The sequence below is a fragment of the Rattus norvegicus genome, chromosome 1 (genome assembly GCF_036323735.1).
Source record: "Rattus norvegicus strain BN/NHsdMcwi chromosome 1, GRCr8, whole genome shotgun sequence".
Lineage (NCBI taxonomy): Eukaryota > Metazoa > Chordata > Mammalia > Rodentia > Muridae > Rattus > Rattus norvegicus.
In genome coordinates this window covers 252,322,552-252,345,426 of record NC_086019.1, presented here as the reverse complement: position 1 = coordinate 252,345,426, position 22,875 = coordinate 252,322,552, and the positions used below count along the sequence as shown (strand labels likewise).

Genomic DNA, 22,875 nt, shown 5'->3' with positions numbered 1-22,875 from the left:
CCCGGGGGTGGAGGGGGGGAACCAGAGGTGCCAGCTGTGACTTTGTCTCTGCCAGCATCTACTCTTTCTGACACGATGATCTCCAGAGACCGTTCTGCAGCCCCACTTGGCATCCATGCCCAACTCTCTGGGCAGTGCCAGTCATTCATGCTCTGTCTCACTGCTATAAGAAACCTAAGTAAAATAAAACTAATTAGGACATATTTTCCTCCTCTTTTCCTTCTGTGTTTACGTGGGTATGTGTATAGATGGAGACGCTGGAAGACCGATGTTTGCTGGCCTTCTCAGTTGTGGTCCACCTCAGTTTTCGACGGGATTTCTTTGTGAATCTGGAACTCACCAGTTTAGCTCGGCGACCCATCAGAACTTCCTGTCTGCATCTTACCGGCGTGGAGATTACGCATGTGTACCACTGTTCCCCGCTTTCCATCTGCGTGTTGTGGATTTGAATTTAGATTCTCCTGCCTCAGCAGCAAACATTGTTACCGACTAAGCTGTCTCCCAGTCTCCCACTTTCCCTTTCCCCCACTTCCTCTTCCTCATTTTTTTTTTGAGAGAGAAGGTTTTAGGGTATCTGGGATGATCTTGAACTCATTTTTGTAGCTAAGGGTGATTTTTTTTTAAACTCCTGATCCTCCTGCCTCTGTTTCCTAAGGGATAGGGTTACAAGTGTCACCACCACACCTGCCCATTTCTCGCTGTAACTCAGATGTATGCTATGATTACATTTTGAATTTTATTCACGTTTCTCTCTTGTCTCCTTTCTTTCTTTTTGTTTTGCTTTGAGATTTCTCTGTGTAGCCCTTGCTATCGTGGAACTTGCTCTGTAGATCAGGCTGGCCTCGAACTCACAGAGATCCACTCTGCCTCCCGAAGACTGGGACTAAAGGTGTGTAGCACCATACTTGGCATCCCTTCCTCCCTTCCTTCCTTCCTTCCTTCCTTCCTTCCTTCCTTCCTTTCTTTCTTTCTTTCTTTCTATTTAATTCTATGTGCCTTGGTGTGAGGGGTTCAGGTCCTCTGGAACTGGAGTTACAGACAGTTGTGAGCTGCCGGGTGGGTGCTGGGAATTGAACCCAGATCCTGTGCAAGAGCAGCCAGTGTTCTTAACCACTGAGCCATCTCTCCATCACCTTCCTCACAAATCTTAATCAGTTAAAAGTGTTTGTATTTTGTTATCACGAATTATAATACGTGTCATGGTATCTTTGTGCTTTAGCCTTTTGGAATAGGAGCTAAAAGTGATAGGAAAACAAAAGTCAAAAATGATACTTTACCCTCATATTGAGTTAAAATTTAGTTAATAAATATTAACGCTTTTAACGTTTTCCTTGAAACCACGTGACTGCCCATATAGAACGCAGAACTTTGACGATTATGTCCTATTGACCACCGGATGCGATGCTGCCCACTGTAGATGCTGAGCAAAGACCCAGAGACAGAGTCAGTCACGAAGATCAAGACACTGACACCAGGTTGTGGGATGAAGTTAAACTAAAATGGAAATGAAATGAAACTTGGAGAAAAATGCAACCTTTCAAGAAGTCTCTCAAGTTTAGGACTAGAGGGTTGCTGGGGACACTTTTGTTTGAGTTACATGGACGCATACACACATATTCACTCACATTACACTCACACACACAACTCACCCACACTCATACACACACACACACTCATACACACACATACAAATATACACATACACTCTCTCACACACACATATCAAACACACATATACCTACTCACACACACCTACTCACACACACTCACATTCACATACATTCACTCACATTACACTCTCTCACACACACATTCACTCACTCATATTACACTCACACACACATTCACTCACTCATATTACACTCACACACACATTCACTCACTGATATTACACTCACACACACACTCATACAACTCACACATATGTTCACACACACACACACTCGTACATATACACATACACTCACCCACACATATTCACACACACTCATACAATACACACGTACACTCTCTCACACACTCACACACACATTCACTCACATTACACTCTCACACACACACTAACTCACACACACACCCACTCACTCACACTCACATACACCCACACACACACATTCACACACACACACTCATACGTACACACATATACTCACCAACACATATTCACACACACACTCATACAATACATACATACACTCTCACACACACTCACATACACACATTCACTCACATTACACTCTCTCACACACATTCACTCACTCATATTATACTCACACACATTCACACACACACACTCATACATACACTCACCCACACATATTCACACACACACACACACACTCATACAATACATACATACACTCTCTCACATACTCACACACACATTCACTCACATTACACTCTCTCACACACACTAACTCACACACACCCACCCACACTCTCACACACACACACACACACACACACACACACACACACACACCCCTTACTCTGTAAATAGTTCCGGCACAGGTAATTCTTCGAATGTTTCCTCCATTTCTAGAGCAGGAAATTGGAACTGTTGTCCTAGAAATTACTGTGATGTCAGAAAGCAAATGCAGTGACCACATACAGGGGCAGGAGCTCCCTCCCTCTCAGCAAACATAATAACAGGGTGTGGTAGCATTTGCTTTAATCTTGGCATTTGAGAGTCTGAGGCAGGAGGAACCTGAGCTTGAGGTCAGCCTGGGCTACAAATCGAGAAGCTGTTTCAAAAAACCCAAACCACCACCACCCATCCTTACTTAGACCCACAAACGGTGACCCAGTCACACACGGTTATCTTCTTAAAATCGTTTTCTCTCTCAAAGGGAGGCTATGGGAATGATTTCTAGGTATGAAAAATAAAATATTCTGAGATCCTCTGACAAAAGCGCTGTATGATTTTTTCTCTCCAGCGATGCCTGCCTTCTATAAGTTTTCTCACGTGGGAAGCAGCCTGGCAAGGTGGAACGGGGGACTCTACGGGCAGCCTGCCTGTGCTCACATCCGTATTATCTTGACTAGCTGAGCCAACTTGGGTGAATCGCTTGACTGCTTTTTGCCTTAATTACCTCATCTGTTAGATGGGATAAGACCACCTACTTCAGTTGTTATACAATTAGAATGAGCTAGTATTTGTAAAGCACTTAGCCGGTACCTGGAAGACAGTGAGCGTTATATAAATGTTGTTAAATAAATACAGCCCTACAATGGGTGAGGCAGTTAGAAGCACCAATAGATCCAGGGAAAATACTGAGCTGCTCCTACCTACAGATGCTTGTGTCTGGTAGGTGCTAGGCACTAGGAGAGTTGGCGTCAACTCCTGTAAAAACTCAGATAGAACAATAATGCTATTTATTTTTATAACTTTTTCTTGACTGGCCACTAGATCCCAGAAATGATCTCAATTGCAGGATGAAGTATCTTGGGATGTATGCTTATTTTTATTTTGTGTGTGTGTGTGTGTGTGTGTGTGTGTGTGTGTGTGCATGCAGGTGCAACCCCATGCCACAACATAGATGTGGCATTCAGAGGACAGATGACAAGAATCAGTTTTCTGCTTGGGTCTTGGGGCTTGCCTGTAGGTGCTCTGGCTTGGTGGCAGATGTCTTTCTTGCTGAACTATCTCCCTGCCCTTTATATTTTTAGAAACCACCAGTTTGTTAGCAAAGGGTCTGTCTCTTTGCTTGTTTTTGAGGCACTGTCCCACCAAGGAGCTCTGGCTGTCCTGGAACTCACTATGTAGACCAGGCTGGCCTTGAACGCACAGAGACCCACCTGCTTTTGTCTCCTGAGTGCTAGGGTAAAGGTTCTCACCACCACACCAGCTAGCAAGGGCTTTGCAATACTTGTTAAGCTTTCCAACCAGCCTCAGACTGTAGCTTGGCTATCGACTTTACTGAGAAACACATTGAGTTTTAAAGTACTGCATGTGTGATTGACAGAACCTGTTTACTCTCCTCCGTTTTCTACCCAATTTTCATTCTACATTAATTTGTATCCTTATGAAATCCCTTTCAAATCTGTTAGTTTTCAACAAAAGTATGATTTCAGAGTTTATAAAAACAACACTATTATTTGCTAGGTTTTTTTGTTGTTGTTGTTATTAAAAGAGTGCTGCAGTGCACGTTGTCTGTGTAACTGCCTGTCTTTGCAGATCTGCACACATTTCACCAGGTCAGGCTCTTAGAGCAGACGTGGCGTGCACACTTTAATGTTGTGGAGATGCTCTCTCAGAGTCTATGCAGTGGCACTGTCCTCCACGGTGATGCTGACACGCTCTCCCCAACGGTAATCAGTATTTTACGTTTTCATCTGCTTCGTGATGGGCATCACCCACCAAAACTGGTAATCAAAATTGGGGTGACTCCAATTTAATAATGAGAGTGATTTGTTGGCAGCTTGAGTTTGTGATCAATTATTGGTTTTGTTTGTTTGTTTGTTTTGAGGGGGGCTCTAGAGACATTGCTCAGTGGTTAAGAGCACTTATTCCTCGTGCAGGGCTCAGTTCCCAGCACCCACATCATAGCTCACAACTGTCTGTAACTCCAGTTCCAGGGGATCCAACAACATGTCCTCACTTCTGAGGGCACTGCGCACATGGTACGCACAAAAACATGCAGGCAAAACACTCACACACACTTAAAAAAAATCATTGTTTTCACCACGTAACATTATTCAGTTATTCTGAAAATCAAATAATTGTGAAAGTGAATTTATACTTTTTGCCCTAATAGTTTTCTTCTCGTTAGTGTTCAGTTATGTACCAGACATAAACGATTCGTGAAAGTGCTTCTTCTCTGGTGCCTCTGCCCAGGCCTATAGCCTGCAGCTAATCCACAGCTTAGGGAGAGTAGTGCAGACTGTCCACAGGGAAGGACAGAAGCCTCTGGGTGAACATAGTCACACCTCCCCCTAACAGCAAAACTCCTAAAAACGCCTGTATTCCTTTCTTGTTTTGCTTAGTCAATGAAGAAGCTTCTTGGAACTAGGAACCGGCAACGTGGGAGGGTTCATCCTGGATGGCGCTGTTACACAACCATTAGAACATGACTAACGCTTCTGTAAAAAGATGGTCAAGACTGTAATGTCCTTTTTTTAAACCACAGTAAAAGAGCTAGTTTTGTAATTATGTAGTTTTAAAGAGCTTGTCTTTAATCAATCGACAAATATTCATGTTGCAATTAGGCACCAAATACCTTTTTTTGTCATGGAAAATGCAGAAAGTTAGGTCTAATGGTTTTGGGTGTTTAGAAGTCAGCAATCAAGTTAGGGAGATAGTTAAGGTTACCTGACAATTAGCCAACAATCCAGGCAGTGTAAAGATCCCAAATGGGAGGAGACAGAAAATCTTTTGTGTTTAGAACAGTTACTAATCTCTTTGGGCTACAGTGATAGAAAAACGTATTGGGTGTCAAAACAGCTTTTAAAGCAATTAAAAATTTACTCATTTATTTGTTTTTATGTGTATGGGTGTTTCGTCTGCATATATGTCTGTGTGCCACATGTATGTGTAGTGCTCACAGAGGCCGGAAGAAGGCATGAGATCCCCTGGGATTGGAGTTACAGACAGTTGTTAGCAGCCATGTGGTGCTGGGAATCAAACCAGGGTCCTGTGGAAGAGCAGCCAGGACTCTAACCACTGAGCAATGCCATTTTCTAAATCAACCCTTCTAATAAATCCCGTAAGAGTGGAGGAAACGGACTCAGAGGTTATAATTTGCCCAGTTGACAAGGCAAGGCTGAGGCTAGACTCAATGTCTGTCCCCACTTTCTCCTCAGAAGGTTTGTTTAAGTTAGCACTGAAGAGTCGCTGCCAAAAATCTTTCCAGGGTCAGAACAGAACCTAAATACACTAAGAATACTTGGGCTATGTATTTTCTAAAAGTAGGGTTATTACTCCTCTCTGTTCTCCTGACAAAGAGAGTGAACTACATTTAGTACAAAAGTCAGATTTCTCCTCCCTCCCCCTTTATTGCTTAGAGAAATTCAAATCATAGTGTAATAGAATCAGGCTAGCATACAAACTGTTTACAAAAACCTTTCAGGTAACCTCAGCTTCAGCAAAGAAGTTCCTCCCCCACCCTGTGAAACATCGTTCCTTAAAGTCACAATACCTGGGCTCTGTCTGCATTTGCCCTGATCCACCCCAAGTGTGCTAGAAATGAACACTGACACAGCGGAATGAAGTCAGTGAGTAGGAATTTAGAAGCCATCATCAGGGTTATGACCATATGATTTACACACATTAAAAAAACCACATCCTGCTTCAGAAAGACTATCTAGAAAGTTCAGAAGCATTTACTGTGTTCACACAGTACTGCCATCTGGTTACCTAAGGTTTACCTTTGCCAGACGCATACCCGTCAGGACAGCTGAAACCTGTTTTTCACTAATTGCTCCATCTTCCATTTATTAAGCAACAGAAGGTGTGGGATTCTCTCTATAAAATCACACAAGCAATAAGAAAAATAAATCTCAAGAGAGCTTGCATGGGTAAAGTAAGATTAAAAACAAAAATGACAACCGTTGGGAGCTTTTTCCCTAGATGCTCAACATTTCTCAAAAAAGGCAGTGCTGCCCTCTACTGGCAAATGTTGAAATGTTAGGAGCGCGGCTCTGCTGGCTTTGAGCAAGAGTAGAGCCATCAATTTACAGCGTCTTGAGATACTGCTTTAGGATACCATATTGTATTTAATGATCATGCGTCCTCTGTGTCTACGAGGTGGGGCAGTCTTCAGGGTTTCTTTATCTTCAAATCCTTGACTCTTCCGAAGGGCACCGTCCAGTTCTTTCCTTGAACGTCCCTCGAGTTTTGGTTTCTCAGAATTAAACTGGTGATGCTATCCTCAGTGCACTTCGTCAAGGAATAATCCACACGAGCTTTTACTGATGGTGTGAGCTCTGCTCAGTTGAGGCCGCATTTGTTTTGTTGTTCTCTTTTCACACTGCTATGCCCTTCTACTTCAGTAATGACAGCATCTTGTTCAAACTCCTCAAAAATGAGTTGCCAAAACTGTGCCTCACCGAATGGGAGAGGAATTACAGCCGTACATCCTGTGTGGATGGAGGTCGGCAGGGCAGCTTACAGAGAGATGCTAACAACAGGACGGAGGTATAGGGAATGGTAACACATGCCTGAAATCCCAGCGCGCTGGAGACTGAAGCAAGAGCATTGTGCATTTGAGGCTCTCCTGGATGACAGACTTAGACTCTTACCTTAAAAACCAAAACAAAACAGTGGGTAAGAGTGGTTCCCACAGAGCCTGACGATTTGAGTTCAAACCCCAGAACTTGCAAAACACCAACTCCAAGTCTTCCATAGACCTCCCCATATGTGTGCTGGGGCATGCTTGTAAACCCAAAATACAGATACACATACACAAAATAAAGACAAATTAAAATTCTAGAAAGAAAGCTCTTTCTACAGCTCCGGTCAAGATGATGCCGTAGAAAGACAAGAAGCCTAAGAGATCAACTTGGAGGTTTGATTTGGTCCCTGCTCGTCCAATAGAAGATGGAAATGTTGAACAGTTTTTATGGGCAAAGGTTAAAGTTGATGGCAAAACTGGAAATCTCAGGAATATTGTTCTCATTGAAGGCTTGAAGAATAAAATCACAGCTGTTTCTGTAACAGTTGTAAAAGGCACCTGAAATACCTTACCAAGAAATTCTTAGGAAGAGTCTTGGCATCTGACCATTATTTCCAGACCAGAGGAGATGAGGCTGGTCAGAGTCTGAGGACCATTTGGCTTTTGTTCTTTAATAGAACACAAGTATACTACATAAAGAAACCTACAAACAGACTTTAGGGATCCTAAACCGGATCCTAAACTAGAGAAGTGACATTATCGGGTAAAAATCCACACTCACAGGTCTATGAAGGGCTAGACATCATCACCAAGAAGAACTCTGCCCAAGAGCAGAAAGATGTGTCAGCACATGATCAGTTTTGTGAATCCACTTGTGACCAGCTACACCGTGATAGACTTTAGGAACAGAGCAACTGCCCTGATTGAAGATATTTTTGCTTGAGACAAAATTCCCATTGTGGTGGGAGGAACCAATTATTATACTGAGTCTCTGCTCTGGAAAGTTCTAGTAACTACCAGGCCCCAGGGGATGGGCACCAGGAAAGTGGTTGATCACAAAGTAGAGCTTGAAAGGAAGATGGTCATGAACTCCATAAACGGCTAAGCCCGGTGGACCCAAAAATGGCCGCCAAGCTACGCTCACATGACAAACGCAAAGCGGTCAGTTCTGGATGAGCCCTTGGCTAAGAGAGTGGATGGCATGCTGGCTGCTGGACACTTGGAAGAGCTGAGAGATTTCCACAGACGCTAAAATCTTAAGAACATTTCAGAAACTAGGTGTTGGGGCTCTGAAATAAGTAACTAAGAGAAATGCTGGGAAACAGAACCGATGGGTTAAAAACAAAAACCGCTTTTTGAGCAGACTGGGTTCCAGTGCCTCCCTACCGCCCCCCCCCCCCCCCCAACTCCCGCGCGTTATTGATGTTTCCAAGTGGGAGGAGTCTGTTCTGGAACCTGCTCTCCATACAGTACAAAGTTTCATCCAGGGCTACAAACTTACAGCCACTCCGGTGAAGATGCCGTACAATGAAACAGAACAAGAGAAGTTGCCACATATGTGACCTTTGTGATTGGATCATCATTGGGGACCAGGAATGGGCAGCACATTGGACTTAGACGCTGTCAGTGCCCTAGGAAGCCAAAGTAATTCACCAGACTGTGACTCGGGACGCAGAGAGGTGAGGGCAGCATGATCAAGAGCTCAAGGCCAGTGTTTGAGAGACATGCCTTTGCAGAGATGTGGGGATCAAGCCCAGGAGGGAGGGGAGTATCGCTCTCCCACGCCTGGACTGAGGAACGCTGGGCAGAAGGCCCCGCCATCTTTCATTCTGTGGTGTGGTCTGCAGTGGAAACGCAGGTCTTTCAGCCCTTTGTGTGCCTGTTGTGTCTGGTAATGATGTAGTTCAAAGGGGGATTTTTCCCCCTTCAAACCTTAAAGGTTTTATTTTAGAAAGAGGCACAGGTTGCACATTCTTTCTTTTAGTGGTGAATACCAAGATTCAGTACATCCTTTAAAAGAGAGTTCTTGTCCCTGGCGCTGGCTAAAAGTAATCTCATTTCCAGAGGCTTTTGTAGATGACTGAAGTGTTGTAAGGCACAGTCAGGAGTTCTGGACAGGAGAACGGCAGGAAGGAGTGGCCCAGAGAGATGATTAAGCGAGTTGCCCCAGCTCTGTGAATCTACAGCAGAGGGGGTCAGGCTCAGGTGGTTGTGACCCAGATCTTGAAGACTAAAGAAAGAATCTGAGTCTGTTGAGCTGCTCCTGTGCTTGGTGGCTGTGGTCGCTGCCCATCTAGGGCAGAAATGTACAGATTCTTTTGAAATGTAAATTAAAAGATTTGTTAAAGCCCTGGGGTTGGGGAGAGAGAGGAAAAAAAAAATATATATATATATATATATATATATATATATTCATTCTACTTTAGCCTGGAGAGATGAATCAGTGGTTAGGAACGCTGACTGCTCTTCCAGAGGTCCTGAGTTCAATTCCTAGCAACCACGTGATGGCTCACAACCATCTGTAATGGGATCGGATGCCCTCTTCTGGTGTGTCTGAGGACAGCTACAATGTATCATTTACACAAATAAAGCTTTTTTAAACAAAGATACTGTTAAGAGTTCAGCCTTCAGGCAAAGACATTGAACCTGCTTTCCCTTTATCTTTTCATTTGCATCTACCTTGTGCCAAAAGCTTATGACCTGAGGTCATGTCCAACTAAACAGATGGGAAAAGGGTCCAACTCAGGGAGATGAAATGGAAGTCACTGGGGCTGGAGAGGCAGCTCGGCTGCCACAAGATCAACTCCTGACCTTCAAGAGGACTCCATTCAGCCTGCCTGTAAGCCTAACTCCAAGGAGTTCGATGCCCTCCTCTGGCCTCTCTGAGCACATGCTTGTGGTAGCATCCGTTCATGAAAATGCAGGCAATGAAATCTCCAAAAAAGAAAGTAGGCATCACGTTAGCGTAAGACATCGCATCCATAATCAGCAGATCTAGGTAGACACAGGGCCGCATGGGAGGGATCTGTTTTGATTTTAAGACCCGCTCTGAAGTGTTTTCGTTTTTTGTTATTGTTGTTGTTGTTTTTTGTTTTGTTTTGTTTTTTTTTTTGCTTAGGCAGTATACTTCTTTTTGTGATTTATATATTTTAATATTTATTTATTTATTTATTTATTTATTTATTTATTGCTGTTTTAAGTCAGTGGTTCTCAATCTATGAGTGAAGATCCCTCACTCCCTCCGGGTCTTCCTCCATATTAGACATTTACATTACAATTAATAACAGTAGCAAACTTATATTTATGAAGTAGCAACAAAATATTCTTATGGTTGGGGGTCGCCACAACATGAGGAACTGTGTTACAAAGTTGCAGCATTAGAAAGGTTGAGAACCACTGTTTTAAGTGGAAATGAAGGTTCCCCCAGATGTTAGGAGGATTATGGGATGGTTTCTAAGACTTTTTTTCCCTCTTGTGGAGAAAGATGTAAAAGGCTATTATTACCATGTTCATATTTTAGTTTGTTTTTTTGAATATATTATCTCCTTTCCTTTAAACTTTGTTAGCATTCACAGATCTTTACAAAGCTTCTTAGAATCATGACGTATTGAAGGCTGACCTCAAACTCCCCTTCTAAGTGCTGGGATTACAGGCATGCTCTGCCATAGCTGGCCTCTTTTGCACTTAGAGCACATTTCAGAGTGCATACCCACAAAGAGGCCAGATCAAACAGACTTCAAAGAGAGCCCAACCATTACCTTCCAGCTGTCTAGGGACTAAAGTGGAATCTCTATGACAATAATAATAACGTCTACCCATGTGCTAACCGTGTGCACATCTATCTGCTACTACTTCGCAGATAAGAATGGTAAAACTCACTTTAAGTAACTCATTGTCTCAAAACTAGTAAGAGGCAAAGCTGTTTTTTGAGACAGGATCTCTCAGTGTATGTCCTGGAACCGGCTCTGTAGACCAGGCTGGTCCTGAACTCAGAGATCCACTTGCCTCTGCCTCCCAAGTGCTGGGGTTAGCCAACACTACCACCCGGGGCAAAGCTGGACTTGTGTTCTGAATCTGAGTTTAGATGTAATTCACCTGCATTGCTCATCGTCGTTCAATAAAGAGCAGAGTTCGTGATGTCAGGGATGAAGATGAATTTTATTAACACTTGGCGAGCACTGTTAGCATTTGCTGAATTCTTGTGAGATACAAGTCAAAGGGCTTTCACACGGAACCGCTCGATTGCATAAACAAGTTAATCTTCCTGGCAACCCCCTGCAGTAGAACTATTATTACTTTCATATTGCAGGTGAGGAAATGGAGACATGCAGAGGAAATCCACTTAGAGGTCAGGCTTTTAGCTGTTGTACTTAGGATACTTCTTAAGCACAAAAATTACACAGCACGACGATTTCTAAATGGTGCTCTGGGAGTTAATTACAGTCAACAGTAGAGGGTAGCATTCAAAGTACTCAGGTCTGTTGATATCTTTGGAGCATAAAGGTCTTCGGAGCCTTAAATAAAACCTGCACATGTGAGTATCCAGTCCAGAACTAAGTTTAGACCCCGTCTGCTCCAGGCCTCACTGGGTGTGTCCTTCAGTGAGATAAGACACGGCAAGGCACATTCTGGTTTGGTACAACCATGAGGTAGTCAGGGTTTTGGGGCTGGGGATATGCTGGTGGAGGAGCTATACGTGGAGAAGGACGACATTGTACGGGTAAGCACAAAGTTAAGCTTCTACCAAAGCTTACCCAGGACCCGGCTAGTTAATCTCAGGGAGAAGCTGAAAACTGACTGCTTTCTTTAGCCTAAGAATTCAGTTACCATCCCAGAACACAACCCCTTTAGTGGGGTTCGTGCTTGGTGAACCCAGCATTTGGCCACATAGAGACCCTTGAACATATCTTCTCTTGCAGCTTAGGTTTCTAAAGAAATATTGGTTCAACATAAAACTCAGCTCCTTAATGCCCTTAGTGACAGCACATGTACACCCAGACAAAGCATCCCAAAGCATTTTGTGCTTTGAGTGCAAAGTGCTATAAACTCTTCCCTCCCCAACTTGTTCTTGAGCTTAGACATCCTGGGCAATCAGGGGTAAGACGGAGTCAAATATAAGGTATGGCTTAGCTTAGCGGCCCGGACAGTTGCCACAGATGTTCTACCCCCTGTGTTTTTGGACAGTATTGATACCTGGAGGTTTCAGGTTTCCAAAAGAATATATTCTAAAGAAATATATTCTAAAGAAATATATTCTAAAGGAATGATCCAGATACAGCTGTTGCCAGGTGGCCTCCCAATCCCTCTTTTGCAGTTTTGCTTTTTGAAGAAAAGAGGTGAGGGTGGGGTGGGGTGGGAGACAGAAAGGAGACAGTAGGACTCTCCTCGAGCAGTTTTAGAAGCTTGTCAGAAGATCATGAGACTTACAGACTCGTCTTTTGACCTCACCTGCCCTTTCTCTGGCCACTCGGGTTGACTGCCTGGTTCTACTCTTCATAAGCCCTTTGCTTGGCTCATTTCCTCAGCAAGGAGGCAGTGTTGAGTCAATTCTAAGTCAAATCGTTAAAATTAGAACGACCTAGAAGGCATTTTGTTTATTTCAAGCTTGGCCTTTTACTCAGGGAATAGCTTACAAGGTTCAAGACAGAAGAGTTCTAAATGCAAAATCCAAGAGCTTCACATTCCTGGGAGCAGGAGGTGGGAGGAGGACGTTTAAATCCTATATAAAAGGCAGGCATCCTTCCCCACCTTTCCAAGCCCCTAAAATTCACGTGTTATGTACAGGACAGGAATAACAACTGTATACAGCACCTTCCACATCTGTCCACATCTGTCTTAGTTAGGGTTTCAAGTGCTGTGGTGAAATACCATGACCAAAAGCAAGTTGGGGAGGAAAGGGTTTATTTGGCTTACACTTCCACATCCAAGTCTATCACTGAAGTAACTCAGGACAGAAACTCAAGCAGGGCTAGAACCTAGAGGCAGGAGCTGATGCAGAGGCCATGGAGGGGAACTGACTGACACCCCACCCCACCCCACCCCACCCCGCACGCGCTTACTCAGCGTGCTTTCTAATAGAATCCAGGACACCATCCCAGAGGTGGTACCACCCACAATGGGCGAGCCACTCCACCCTCCCATGATCACTAATGAATATAATGTCCTACAGGTGGATCTTATGGTGGCATTCTCTCAACTGAGATCCTTCCTCTCATTTGACTCCAGCTTGTGTCAAGTTGACATAAAACTACTATCCAGCAACCCATCACACAGGTTTGACTGTGGAGGTTTTTAGGCTGACAGCAGTCAATATGTATTTATTTGGAGGCTGGGGCGATGACTCGTCCGGTAAAAGTGCTAAGTGCTTGCTGTACAAACCTCAGGACCTGAGCTTGGAACCCCAGCACACATGTGGAGGCCGAGAGAGAGAGAGAGAGAGAGAGAGAGAGAGAGAGAGAGAGAGAGAGAGAGAGAAAGTGTGCTTGTATCTTCCGTGATACCCGCAAGTCTCTGAAGCCCACTGACCTGAGAGTCTAGTAGAACCTGAGGTCCAGGTTCAGTGAGAGACCCTGTCTCAAATAATAAGGTGGAAAGCAACTGAGGAAGTCACCTGATGTTCACCTTTGGCCCCTACTCCAGATGCAGACGTGTGCAAATCCGGCCCACCCCCCCAATATGTGCTGCTGTGTACCTAACTGAACGGAGCACATGCGCACACACAGAGAAATATTTATTTGTTCTTAGCCAAACTGACAGTGTTTAGGTAACCCAGGGTTGCTTTTCTCCCTGGGAATGACGCAGAGAGTGACCATGACATTGTTGCCTAACGCTGTGAAGACCACACTTCTAAATTAAATTCTAGGAAGCCTAGGGTGCAGAGTTGCCCTCGGGCTGTGAGTTTTGGACGCACTGAAAGTGCTCGACCCTGGTTGTTGGACCTTCACAATTAGCTTGTGACTGTTAGGGGAAAACATTCATGAAACGCGATGGGAGGTTTCCTTAAAAAGACAAGGTGATGCTTTTGAAAAGAAAAAGACAGAAAACCTTAGCAAGCACTGCCCAAAGTTTGATGGCTTATGTTTACCCTCTGAATGGGAAACTCATGTGAAGATTTATCATGTCACCCAAAGGAAGCCTCGATGCTGTCTTCTCACAAAACACCAAGGAACTGGCTGCTTCTAGCATTGGTTGAACATCCAGTGTAAGAAACGGAGGAAGGTTTCCCAGATCCCAGGCTATCTATGAGGGGGTGTGGAGCCTGTGTCATAACAAAGCTAGTATTTAGAGAGCACTTACTGTGTGCGACTAAACACTTTATGTGTCTTAACGCACCTAATCCCCACAACAACCCGGAGGAAAACATTATTATCTCCATCTCACAGAGCAGGAACAGGCCTGCCCCAAGTAAGTCAGTGGCAGCCAGCATCTATACCTAACTTGCCTGGCTCCAGAGTCAGGCTCCTACTCATCAGGATACTTTCTAAAATTGTAACGTCGGCAACAAAACGCCCCAACGCACAGAGAGACGTTTAACCAGGCGGAGTATTAAGAGAAGGTTTTATGGACGGCTGACAGATGTGAATCTTCAAGGTCAACAGGTGGAGAAAGGATCTGGACAGAAATAGAATCTCAGGGGAAGAAGCAGCCTGACCTGACAAAAGGCAGCAGCAGTTTGGGGATCTGCCAATCGATGACAGCTTGCGTGGGAGGAACACTGCACAGGGAGGCCTCACTAGATCTTTGAAGGTCTTTTAGGGCTAAGGCTTCCTCCGCCCCGGTTACCTACCGGGGTGGGGGCGGGGATGGTAAAATTCTCAAACTAGCCTGTGCTCATCCCTTTACCTTCTGCAGGGTCTCTCCTGCCAGCGATCAAGGTAGACAACACCCCCAGGTTTCTTTCTGCGGAAGCACTGAGTGGAGATGGTCAAGGTCACCCGCGATCGGGTACAGCGTGTCCAGGCGGACCACTAGAGTCCAGTGTCGGGGACTTGGCTGTCAGCCCGGCCTGGCTAACGCAGGAACGTGCGCAGGAACGGAGCCTGGCGGGGACAGCCACCTGCTCAGCTGGTACAGAAAGACCTGTTCTCTACTATTCCCGAGGGCGGGCCACCGCCCCAGGTCTCCAGGACCCAGAAGGTCAGGAGGCTGTCCTCTAGGGACTCCCGCCACCCGCATCATCCTCATCACCCTAAGGAATAAAAGCCTCAGCGATTGGAACACGCTATGCCAATCATCCTAGTCTTTGCCCACGCCTCCTCCGGTGTCCACTGCATTGGTTGCATCATACAAGCCTCCGATAAGATCCTCCTCTTGAATTGGCTAATAGAGCCTTGTCCCGCCCAACCCTTCTTTGTCGGAAGGTTGTGATTGGTTAAGCGCGTTGCCAAGCTCCGGGCGCGGCTCGGTCATTGGAAGCCGCGGGCTGCCCCGCCCGCCGGTGAAGGTGAGAGTCTCCTCCAGTCACAGGTCCCCGCACCGCACGGAGCAGCTCCCAGCTCGTGCTCGAGGTCCCCTCAGATTCCATCGCGATGGCCCCTCCATCATTCTTTGCCCAGGTTCCACAGGCCCCGCCGGTTCTGGTCTTTAAGCTCATTGCGGACTTCCGGGATGATCCCGATCCCCGCAAGGTTAACCTCGGCGTGGGAGGTAAGGATGCAGTGCCCTGGAATGCGAGCAGCTTTGTGGGGGGAGGTGGGCTTAGGAGGAACTGAGGCTTAGTTTGGTGCCTCCCTGAGAGGGGACTGGGGAGAGAAGGCTGGGACCACGAGGGCATCACCAGCCTACCCATTTCACAGATGGCGATACAGAGTCCTTGGAAAGAGGCGGTGTTCAAGGTCACGCAGGACAGGTGTAACATCTGGGACACATGCCGTTTTTGTTTCTTCACCCTGTCTTCTATATAGTACTTGTTCTAAAGCAACCATGGGGTGGTAAGGAGAGAGAAGTCTGGTAGCTTTGGCGTCATGGTCAGCTGTTAGCCTAATGGAGCTGCAGGCTCCAGTTAGGAAGCCTGTTAACCCATACGAGGAAGATGTAGGTTTGGTTTATTCTCAGAGTGGAGCAGATGAGGTGAGAGCCCAGCTCAGACCTCACACATCTGGGTCTTCATCTCCCGATTGTTTGCCTTGAACCAAGTTAGCCTTCCTCCAAGGACCTTTATGTTGTAAAGTCTCTAAAGCCCTTTAACTCGAGCCTCCAGCGACTTTGTCATAACTGGCGTCTTGATGTTTGAAGCTCTACAGAGCTTGGTTTGCGTTTGGCCACGTGCAGAGGCCAGCCAAGGAGAGAGAAGTGAGCAGAATGATGCCCTCAGTAGGGAACCAAGCGGAACCGAAAGCGCTAGAACATTAGAAAGAAGAGATGGGATTGTTTTGCAGTAGAGGGTGAGTGAGGTGAAGGGGATTCAGAATCTAAGTTCTTAGAGAGGATGTGCACACACAGCCCTCGTGTTCTCTCTCTCTCTCTCTCTCTCTCCCTCCCTCCCTCCTCCCTCCCTCCCTCCCTCCCTCTTTCCCTCCCTCCTTCCCTCCCCCCACGCACTGTCATGAGAGAAAACCCTAAAGTGATGTTTTATGGATGGTGCCTGGACGTAAGTGATAGATCCTATTTTCTCAACTTCTGTGTGTGCCTGAAACTTCTCAAAATAAAACATAAAAAGGTCCGTATTAGTTGTTTTGCCAATGGAGAGAAATTTGATGTTCTTAGCAGCCAGCAGAACAGGAGAAATACTGAAAGATAAAAACCACAATGGTCACCATATAAGCTCTTTATTTAAACCCAGCCCAGAACCTCCGCGTGTTTGTTTACAGCCTAATGTAGATAGGAGAGCTAGCAAGGTCGATTGCTTGACCAATCTTGCAGGGCTTTTGTGGCGACTTAATGCAATCAGTGCTTTGTGTGTGTGGGTGGGGTGGGGGGTGTCTGGTATATAAGTAGGAGTTATGTACGTGTGAGGTATTTCTGCTGTTGTCTGTCCTTTCTTTGAGTGGCCCCTTGAAAGACGTTGTACAAATTTTTCAGCCTAAGAACCAAAAAATGAAACTTAGGACATCGGTTCAGGAATGAAATATTCTCGAACACAAAAACTTCCAGTCCAGACGGCCGGAGTCAGCCTTTCGTTGAGATACCCATCTCTCAGCAGTGACCCGACTTTGTCACTGTTTCCAGGAACCCAAGAACATGAGTTACGCGTGTGAGTGTTCGTTCTGCCTACAGCAATTATGGGAGGTTGTTTTCTTGCTCCCCTGTTTGCAAGGAAGGAGGCTGAAGCCCAGTAAGAAAGCATAGTTTGACCCGTAGGAGAGATGGGATTCTGGGCGGGCCTCAGGCCTCAGGGTCTCTGGACCCTTCTCTGCTTGGGATATTTTAGCTGGCCTGGGGGTAACCAGTAACTAACCTGCAGAGAGAAGAGGCATGAGACCTGGGTGCCTATGGCTCTGACAGAGGTTGGCTGATGTCTTTGAAGCTGAGGAAGAATGAGGTGACAGGAATGAATGACAATTAGAATCTATCAAAAATCCACTCCAAGGTTTCCCAGCACCTCCACCATTCGACTAATAGCGATTAATAGGGTAGTGCTACAGTGTAGGAGTATTGACCCCAACAATTAACCAAGGGCCAACAAGCCAGGAACCATTACGTGTGAAGTGTGATCTGGCCCTATGGCCTATGTGATCCTGCCCTTGACCTGTTCTGTTCTGTGATAGATGCTCACAGAGGAGTGATCAAAACAGGGGAATGAAAGGCCTCTTTCTGCCTGTGTCTGTCCTGTTGTACTTACACACACACACACCCCTCAGTACACTCTCTGTGAAGGAAATTAATTAATTACTGATTGAAAAGGTTGCTCCTCCCAAGGCCAAAGGTAATGGAGCTCCCTCTCGGGTTCTATCTGTCAGTGCTGGGCAGTTTTAGAATAAACTGCCCTTGTAATCTCATTAGCTGGTTCCTACTTGCAGATAGCTTCCCGGGAGATTTTTCTCCTCACTGGACTGATTTCAATAGCTTTCTTGTCATTAAACAGAGCAGCGGGTCCTGGTTTTCACTGCTTATGGAGCGGGTGGGCTTAGTGTTTCTCATTTCTCAAAGCGCGTTTGAGGACAGGGAGACACAGGTCCAACATGATGCAAAGTCTACGGTTTAACTCCTTTTTTTTATTCTGTGTGCGAGTGTATGTATGTGTATGCATTCATGTGGAGGCCAGTTGCTGGCATGGAGTGTCTTGCGCTACTGTTTCTACTTTATCTTTTGAGACAGCGTTTCTCACGGAACCTAATGCTCACTGATGGCCTGACTGGCTGGCCAGCGATCTCAGGGATTTGTGTCTCTACTGCTCAGAGCTCTAGGATTACATAACCACGCCCAACTCTACGTGTGTGTGCCGGGGATCTGAAGTCAGGTGTTACATGTGTGTAATAGGCACTCAGAGGCAGAGCTCGCTCTCTCTCTCTCTCTCTCTCTCTCTCAAGCTCCCCCCACCCCCTTTTTAAAATGAGAACTTATTCTTCTTTCTTTTGGTCTGGTGTAGTAGTTTTTGATGTGGTTTCTCGCCTCTTCAGATGGGATTGCTGGTAAGGTGAGCTGTATCAGGTGTTCCTCAGAGCGGAAGTTGGAGGAGGACTTAGAGGATTGGGTGCAGGTAGGTGAGGGAAGGGGAACCCTCAGGGGCATGAAGACGCTAGTCTGTGTTCTTCCTTTCTGCAAACAAGACTGCTGGGCCTGTCTATAACTGTGTGACTGTCCCGGAAGCTTACTCAGGAAGAAAGGCCATGCATAGGTCACAGAGCAGAGCTCAGCTGCATACTGATAAGAAGGCTCCTCCAGTGCCCTGGGCTGAGGGCTTTAGGATTTCCTAAGGCATTGGCTATTACAGAGAGAGGGGGGAGGGGCAAGGGGAGAGGGAGAGAGAGAGAGAGAGATCAGAAAGAGAGAGATCAGAGAGAGAGACAGAGACAGAGACAGAGAGAGACAGAGAGACAGAGACAGAGAGAGACAGAAAGAGCGAGTATCAGCCTAACTCTTATCATTGGCAAATAATTTCTGGCCTCAGTTTCCAGACTCCTAATACCTATGTATTTTGTGGTTTGTTAAAATAATTAAATGAGAATAAAGAAATTTACAAAGTATTTAGTAAATCCTTGTTATTACCGTGGCTTCAGTTTCCTGGAGTGTCTATAATTATGAGCGCTCACTGTTCTAGGTCTCCTGTCCTGGGGCCCTTCTTACTACCGCCATATGTTCACCAGCTCCCTGCCCCCACCCACACATTATCCAGATGGATATGGGGATCACAAGCCACCCTTCCCCTGCCCCACCAGTATGAGTCTGGTCTTTGGGTTCTTGTTTTTTTTCACATCTTCAGAGGTCTGCCTGTTTATCTTCCCTTTTCTTTTTCTTTTCTTTTTTAAAAAAGATTTATTTATTTATTTCATGTATCTGGATATTCTGTTGCTGTCTTCAGACACACCAGAAGAGGGCATCTGATCACATTACAGATGGTTGTGAGCCACCATGTGGTTGCTGGGAATTGAACTCAAGACTTCTAGGAAGAGCAGTCAGCGCTCTTAACCCCTGAGCCATCTCTCCAGCCCTATCTTCCCTTTTCTTTATCTTGCCATCGTTGCCTTGTTTCAGGTCTTGTCTTCATTATTTCTCTTCTGGATCATTTCGGGAGCCTTCCGCTCTCAGGTCTCTGGGGTTTGGCCCTGTGGTGTCGCTCAGGTGAATCTGTAAATGTACAGTTGTTGGCGTCACCCCTTTTGGATGTTCCCATTAAAACAGAAGATTCTTGAGAGAAACTCCCCAGACTGTAAACTTCCTGTGGTTCCTCCACAGAGCTTGGTCCAGAGACAGGGAAATGCAGAGCCTCTAACGGCTTAGCTGTCCTGCTGATGACCTTGCATAGGTGTCCCTTTTAAACCTTTCCTTATTCACTGAACTTCATCCTCTGTGAGATCTTCCCTGGCCCACCATGGACAATTTAAGGCTCAGCATGCCATGTTTCCTGGAAGAGAGGGGGATATCTCGGTGTAGCAGCGTCTTCTAGCCAGTGCCTGGCACAGAGGGTGGCAGGAGGAGCAAAATAGGACAGGCACAAGCATAACATGCCTTCGTTGCTCCTGTCACCTTAGGCAGTGAGAGCTGAATTGGGCAATTCTCTCCTCACAGTATAGTTAACCTCGCTCTCAAATATTGCAGGGTAGTTTTTTGGGGGTGGGGGGATATGGTGTGGTCAGGGTGTATAAGAATGGTAAGAGCAACCGCACAGTGGCTTTTTCTTTCTCCTGCATGTTTTAGAATAATAATTTAGGAATGACATCATCATAAATACTAACAGACAGTATAGCTACATTATATCATGTATGCAATATCCAGTCACGGGTCTAAAGTTAATAGAACTGACTTTTCTAAAACTGCTCACTTACGGTGAGTCTAGATGGAGTTCTCTCTGTGCAGTTCAGACATGTATCCATTCTGTGACTCCGGGAGTCCTCTTTTGAGGTGGCCTGGAGTGATAGGACTCCCACAGGAGAGAGCATCTCTTTACATCTGTCTCTATCCGCACCAACCACTTTATTTAGCTCTGCTCGCTGGGACTGGTGCAGGTACCACATCTCCCAGTATTAAGTTGGTTTTCAAAGGATGAAGATTTGGTAGAATCAAGGACCTTCGTGGTAATAACATCCCATCTAAAATCAGACAGCCCAGAGACTTCCAGGAGCACTTTGGCAGTGTTAGCCTCGGATCTGACCAGGTGTACCAAGACCAGCTCTTCCTCAGAAGGAGGTATTTTGTTATGTCTTTAAAGAAACCCAATCAGGTTCCACCTGGTTAAGTAAACTTTGAATATTTGTTGAAGGGAGTTAAGAGTATGTGAATGCTGTAAGTCTTGTTCTGAGGCTGTCACTAGCCCAGAGACTAGACTGTAGGTGGTGAGGAGCTGTTCCAGGTCAGATTTCGATTATTGCAATGATACATTTCATGGACTTATAGATGGCCTATTTCTGGAAAATGTAGTTATCTGATGGAATAGATTTTTATTTCTATTAAAAGTGCATGACCTAGGGGTTGGGGGTTTAGCTCGGTGATAGAGCACTTGCCTAGCAAGCACAAGGCCCTGGGTTCGGTTCCCAGCTCCGAAAAAAAGAAAAAAAAAGTGCATGACCTAAAATGGACTTAGAAATGCTGAAGTATTTTTGTTTCTTGTATACATTTTGCCTTGGTCTACTTAGAGGTATTTTCTGTGGTCATATTCATGCTCAGTGATAGGAATATTTAACACAGTGTTTCAAATAGCAGATAATTGGACTCAGGATTGATACTAATTCATACATAGGGAAGAGCGTCATCTTCATTCATACATAGGAAAGGCGCATGGCGACGTTGTAGATGGCTCAGCATATGGAAAGTTCCCACTTGCATGCATAATAAGAAATGCAAATGAAACCGGCTTGACACAAAGTGTGCATTCATACTGGGAATTTTCTAGGTGAGGCTGTGGGGAAGCGGGGCCTCCTCACGTTGCTGGTTCATGTGAATTGATGGTTGTCATGGAGAGCCCTGGAGAGCAACTTGGACGTATCTGTCCAAACACGCATGCATCCATCAGCACTTCTGTTGCAAGCCTGCGACTTACAGATGTATTTGTTGACACGGGAGACGACCTGTGTGTGGGGTGGTTCGCTGTTGCTTTAATAACCTACGTAGTAAACAACTTGGACGCCCAATGTGAGGCTGTCAAAGTAAAATCTGGTTTACTCCTCAGTGAAGCAGCTATGAAGAAGAACAAAGAATCTTTCTGTGCATGAACATGAGGAGATCATCATGTGCCGAAAGCAAGGAACGGCACAGTGTATGTAACACCCTGTAGACTACCAGATGCAGGAAGCCAGATTTGCCTGTGTGTTATGGGGAAATTCTGGACGGATGCATAAGAAACCAGTAACAGTTGTGTGTAGAGAGGGGGCTTTGGGAACTAGGCAGATGTGGAGGACAGAGTGGGGGCATGAAGATACATCACCTGTCAGAATGATACTGACGATAAGGGCTGGAGGGATGGCTCAGTGGTTAAGAACACTCTTCTGAAGGACCTGGGTTCAATCCCTAGCACCCAGATGGCAGCTCACAACTGTCTGTAACTCCAGTTCCAAAGGGTCTGACAGACACCCTCACACCAGTGTACATAAAATGAGATTAAATAAATGAAGCCCCATTAGTTTAGCAAGCTAATTAAAAAGATACCTATGGGGGTTGGGGATTTAGCTCAGTGGTAGAGCGCTTGCCTAGCAAGCGCAAGGCCCTGGGTTCGGTCCCTAGCCCCGAAAAAAAGAAAAGAAAAGAAAAAAAAAAGATACCTATAACATATAATTAAGTGAAAAGAAACACACGTGTTGGAAATGCTCTGATGGCATGACCCATATTTTATAAAAGTGTATGCACACTGGCCATAGGAATAAGGAGGTTGTATGTTCACTCCCAGGACCAGAATGCTGGAACTGTATTGTCTAATGAAATGTTAAATGTTTACATTTGGGCTTAGCTAAAATCTTTATAGTTAACGCGTGTTGTTCCGTGAGACATCCCAAGATATACACCCTAAGATACGAGTTAAAATTTAGTCAGAATCACTCTTAGAGGTTGGTCTCACCGGCTCAGGCATGGGATTGCTAGGTCACTCAGTAGAGACGGAAGTGACCTCGCTTGGGATCAGCTCAGAGATTATTGGCTCGGGTCAAGGCCAAAGCAGCTGCTTGCAGAGTCCAGC

At 45.5% G+C, this 22,875-nt stretch overlaps 1 protein-coding gene and 1 pseudogene across 2 annotated transcripts in view; both read left to right on the top strand.

The window, feature by feature from the left end:
- The first annotated feature begins 6,973 nt into the window (after positions 1-6,973).
- On the top strand, positions 6,974-8,831 carry Trit1-ps1 (tRNA isopentenyltransferase 1, pseudogene 1; annotated as a pseudogene).
- Positions 7,805-22,875, top strand: part of Got1 (glutamic-oxaloacetic transaminase 1) — a 31,082-nt gene continuing 16,011 nt past the window's right edge. Inside the window, exon 1 of one of the 2 annotated variants that reach the window (XM_063280638.1) lies at positions 7,805-15,758. In XM_063280638.1, coding sequence (XP_063136708.1) covers positions 15,641-15,758 — 118 coding nt within the window. In that variant the 5' untranslated portion in view covers positions 7,805-15,640. The remainder of the gene's footprint in view (positions 15,759-22,875) is intronic. The other variant, NM_012571.2, reaches the window with a different exon arrangement.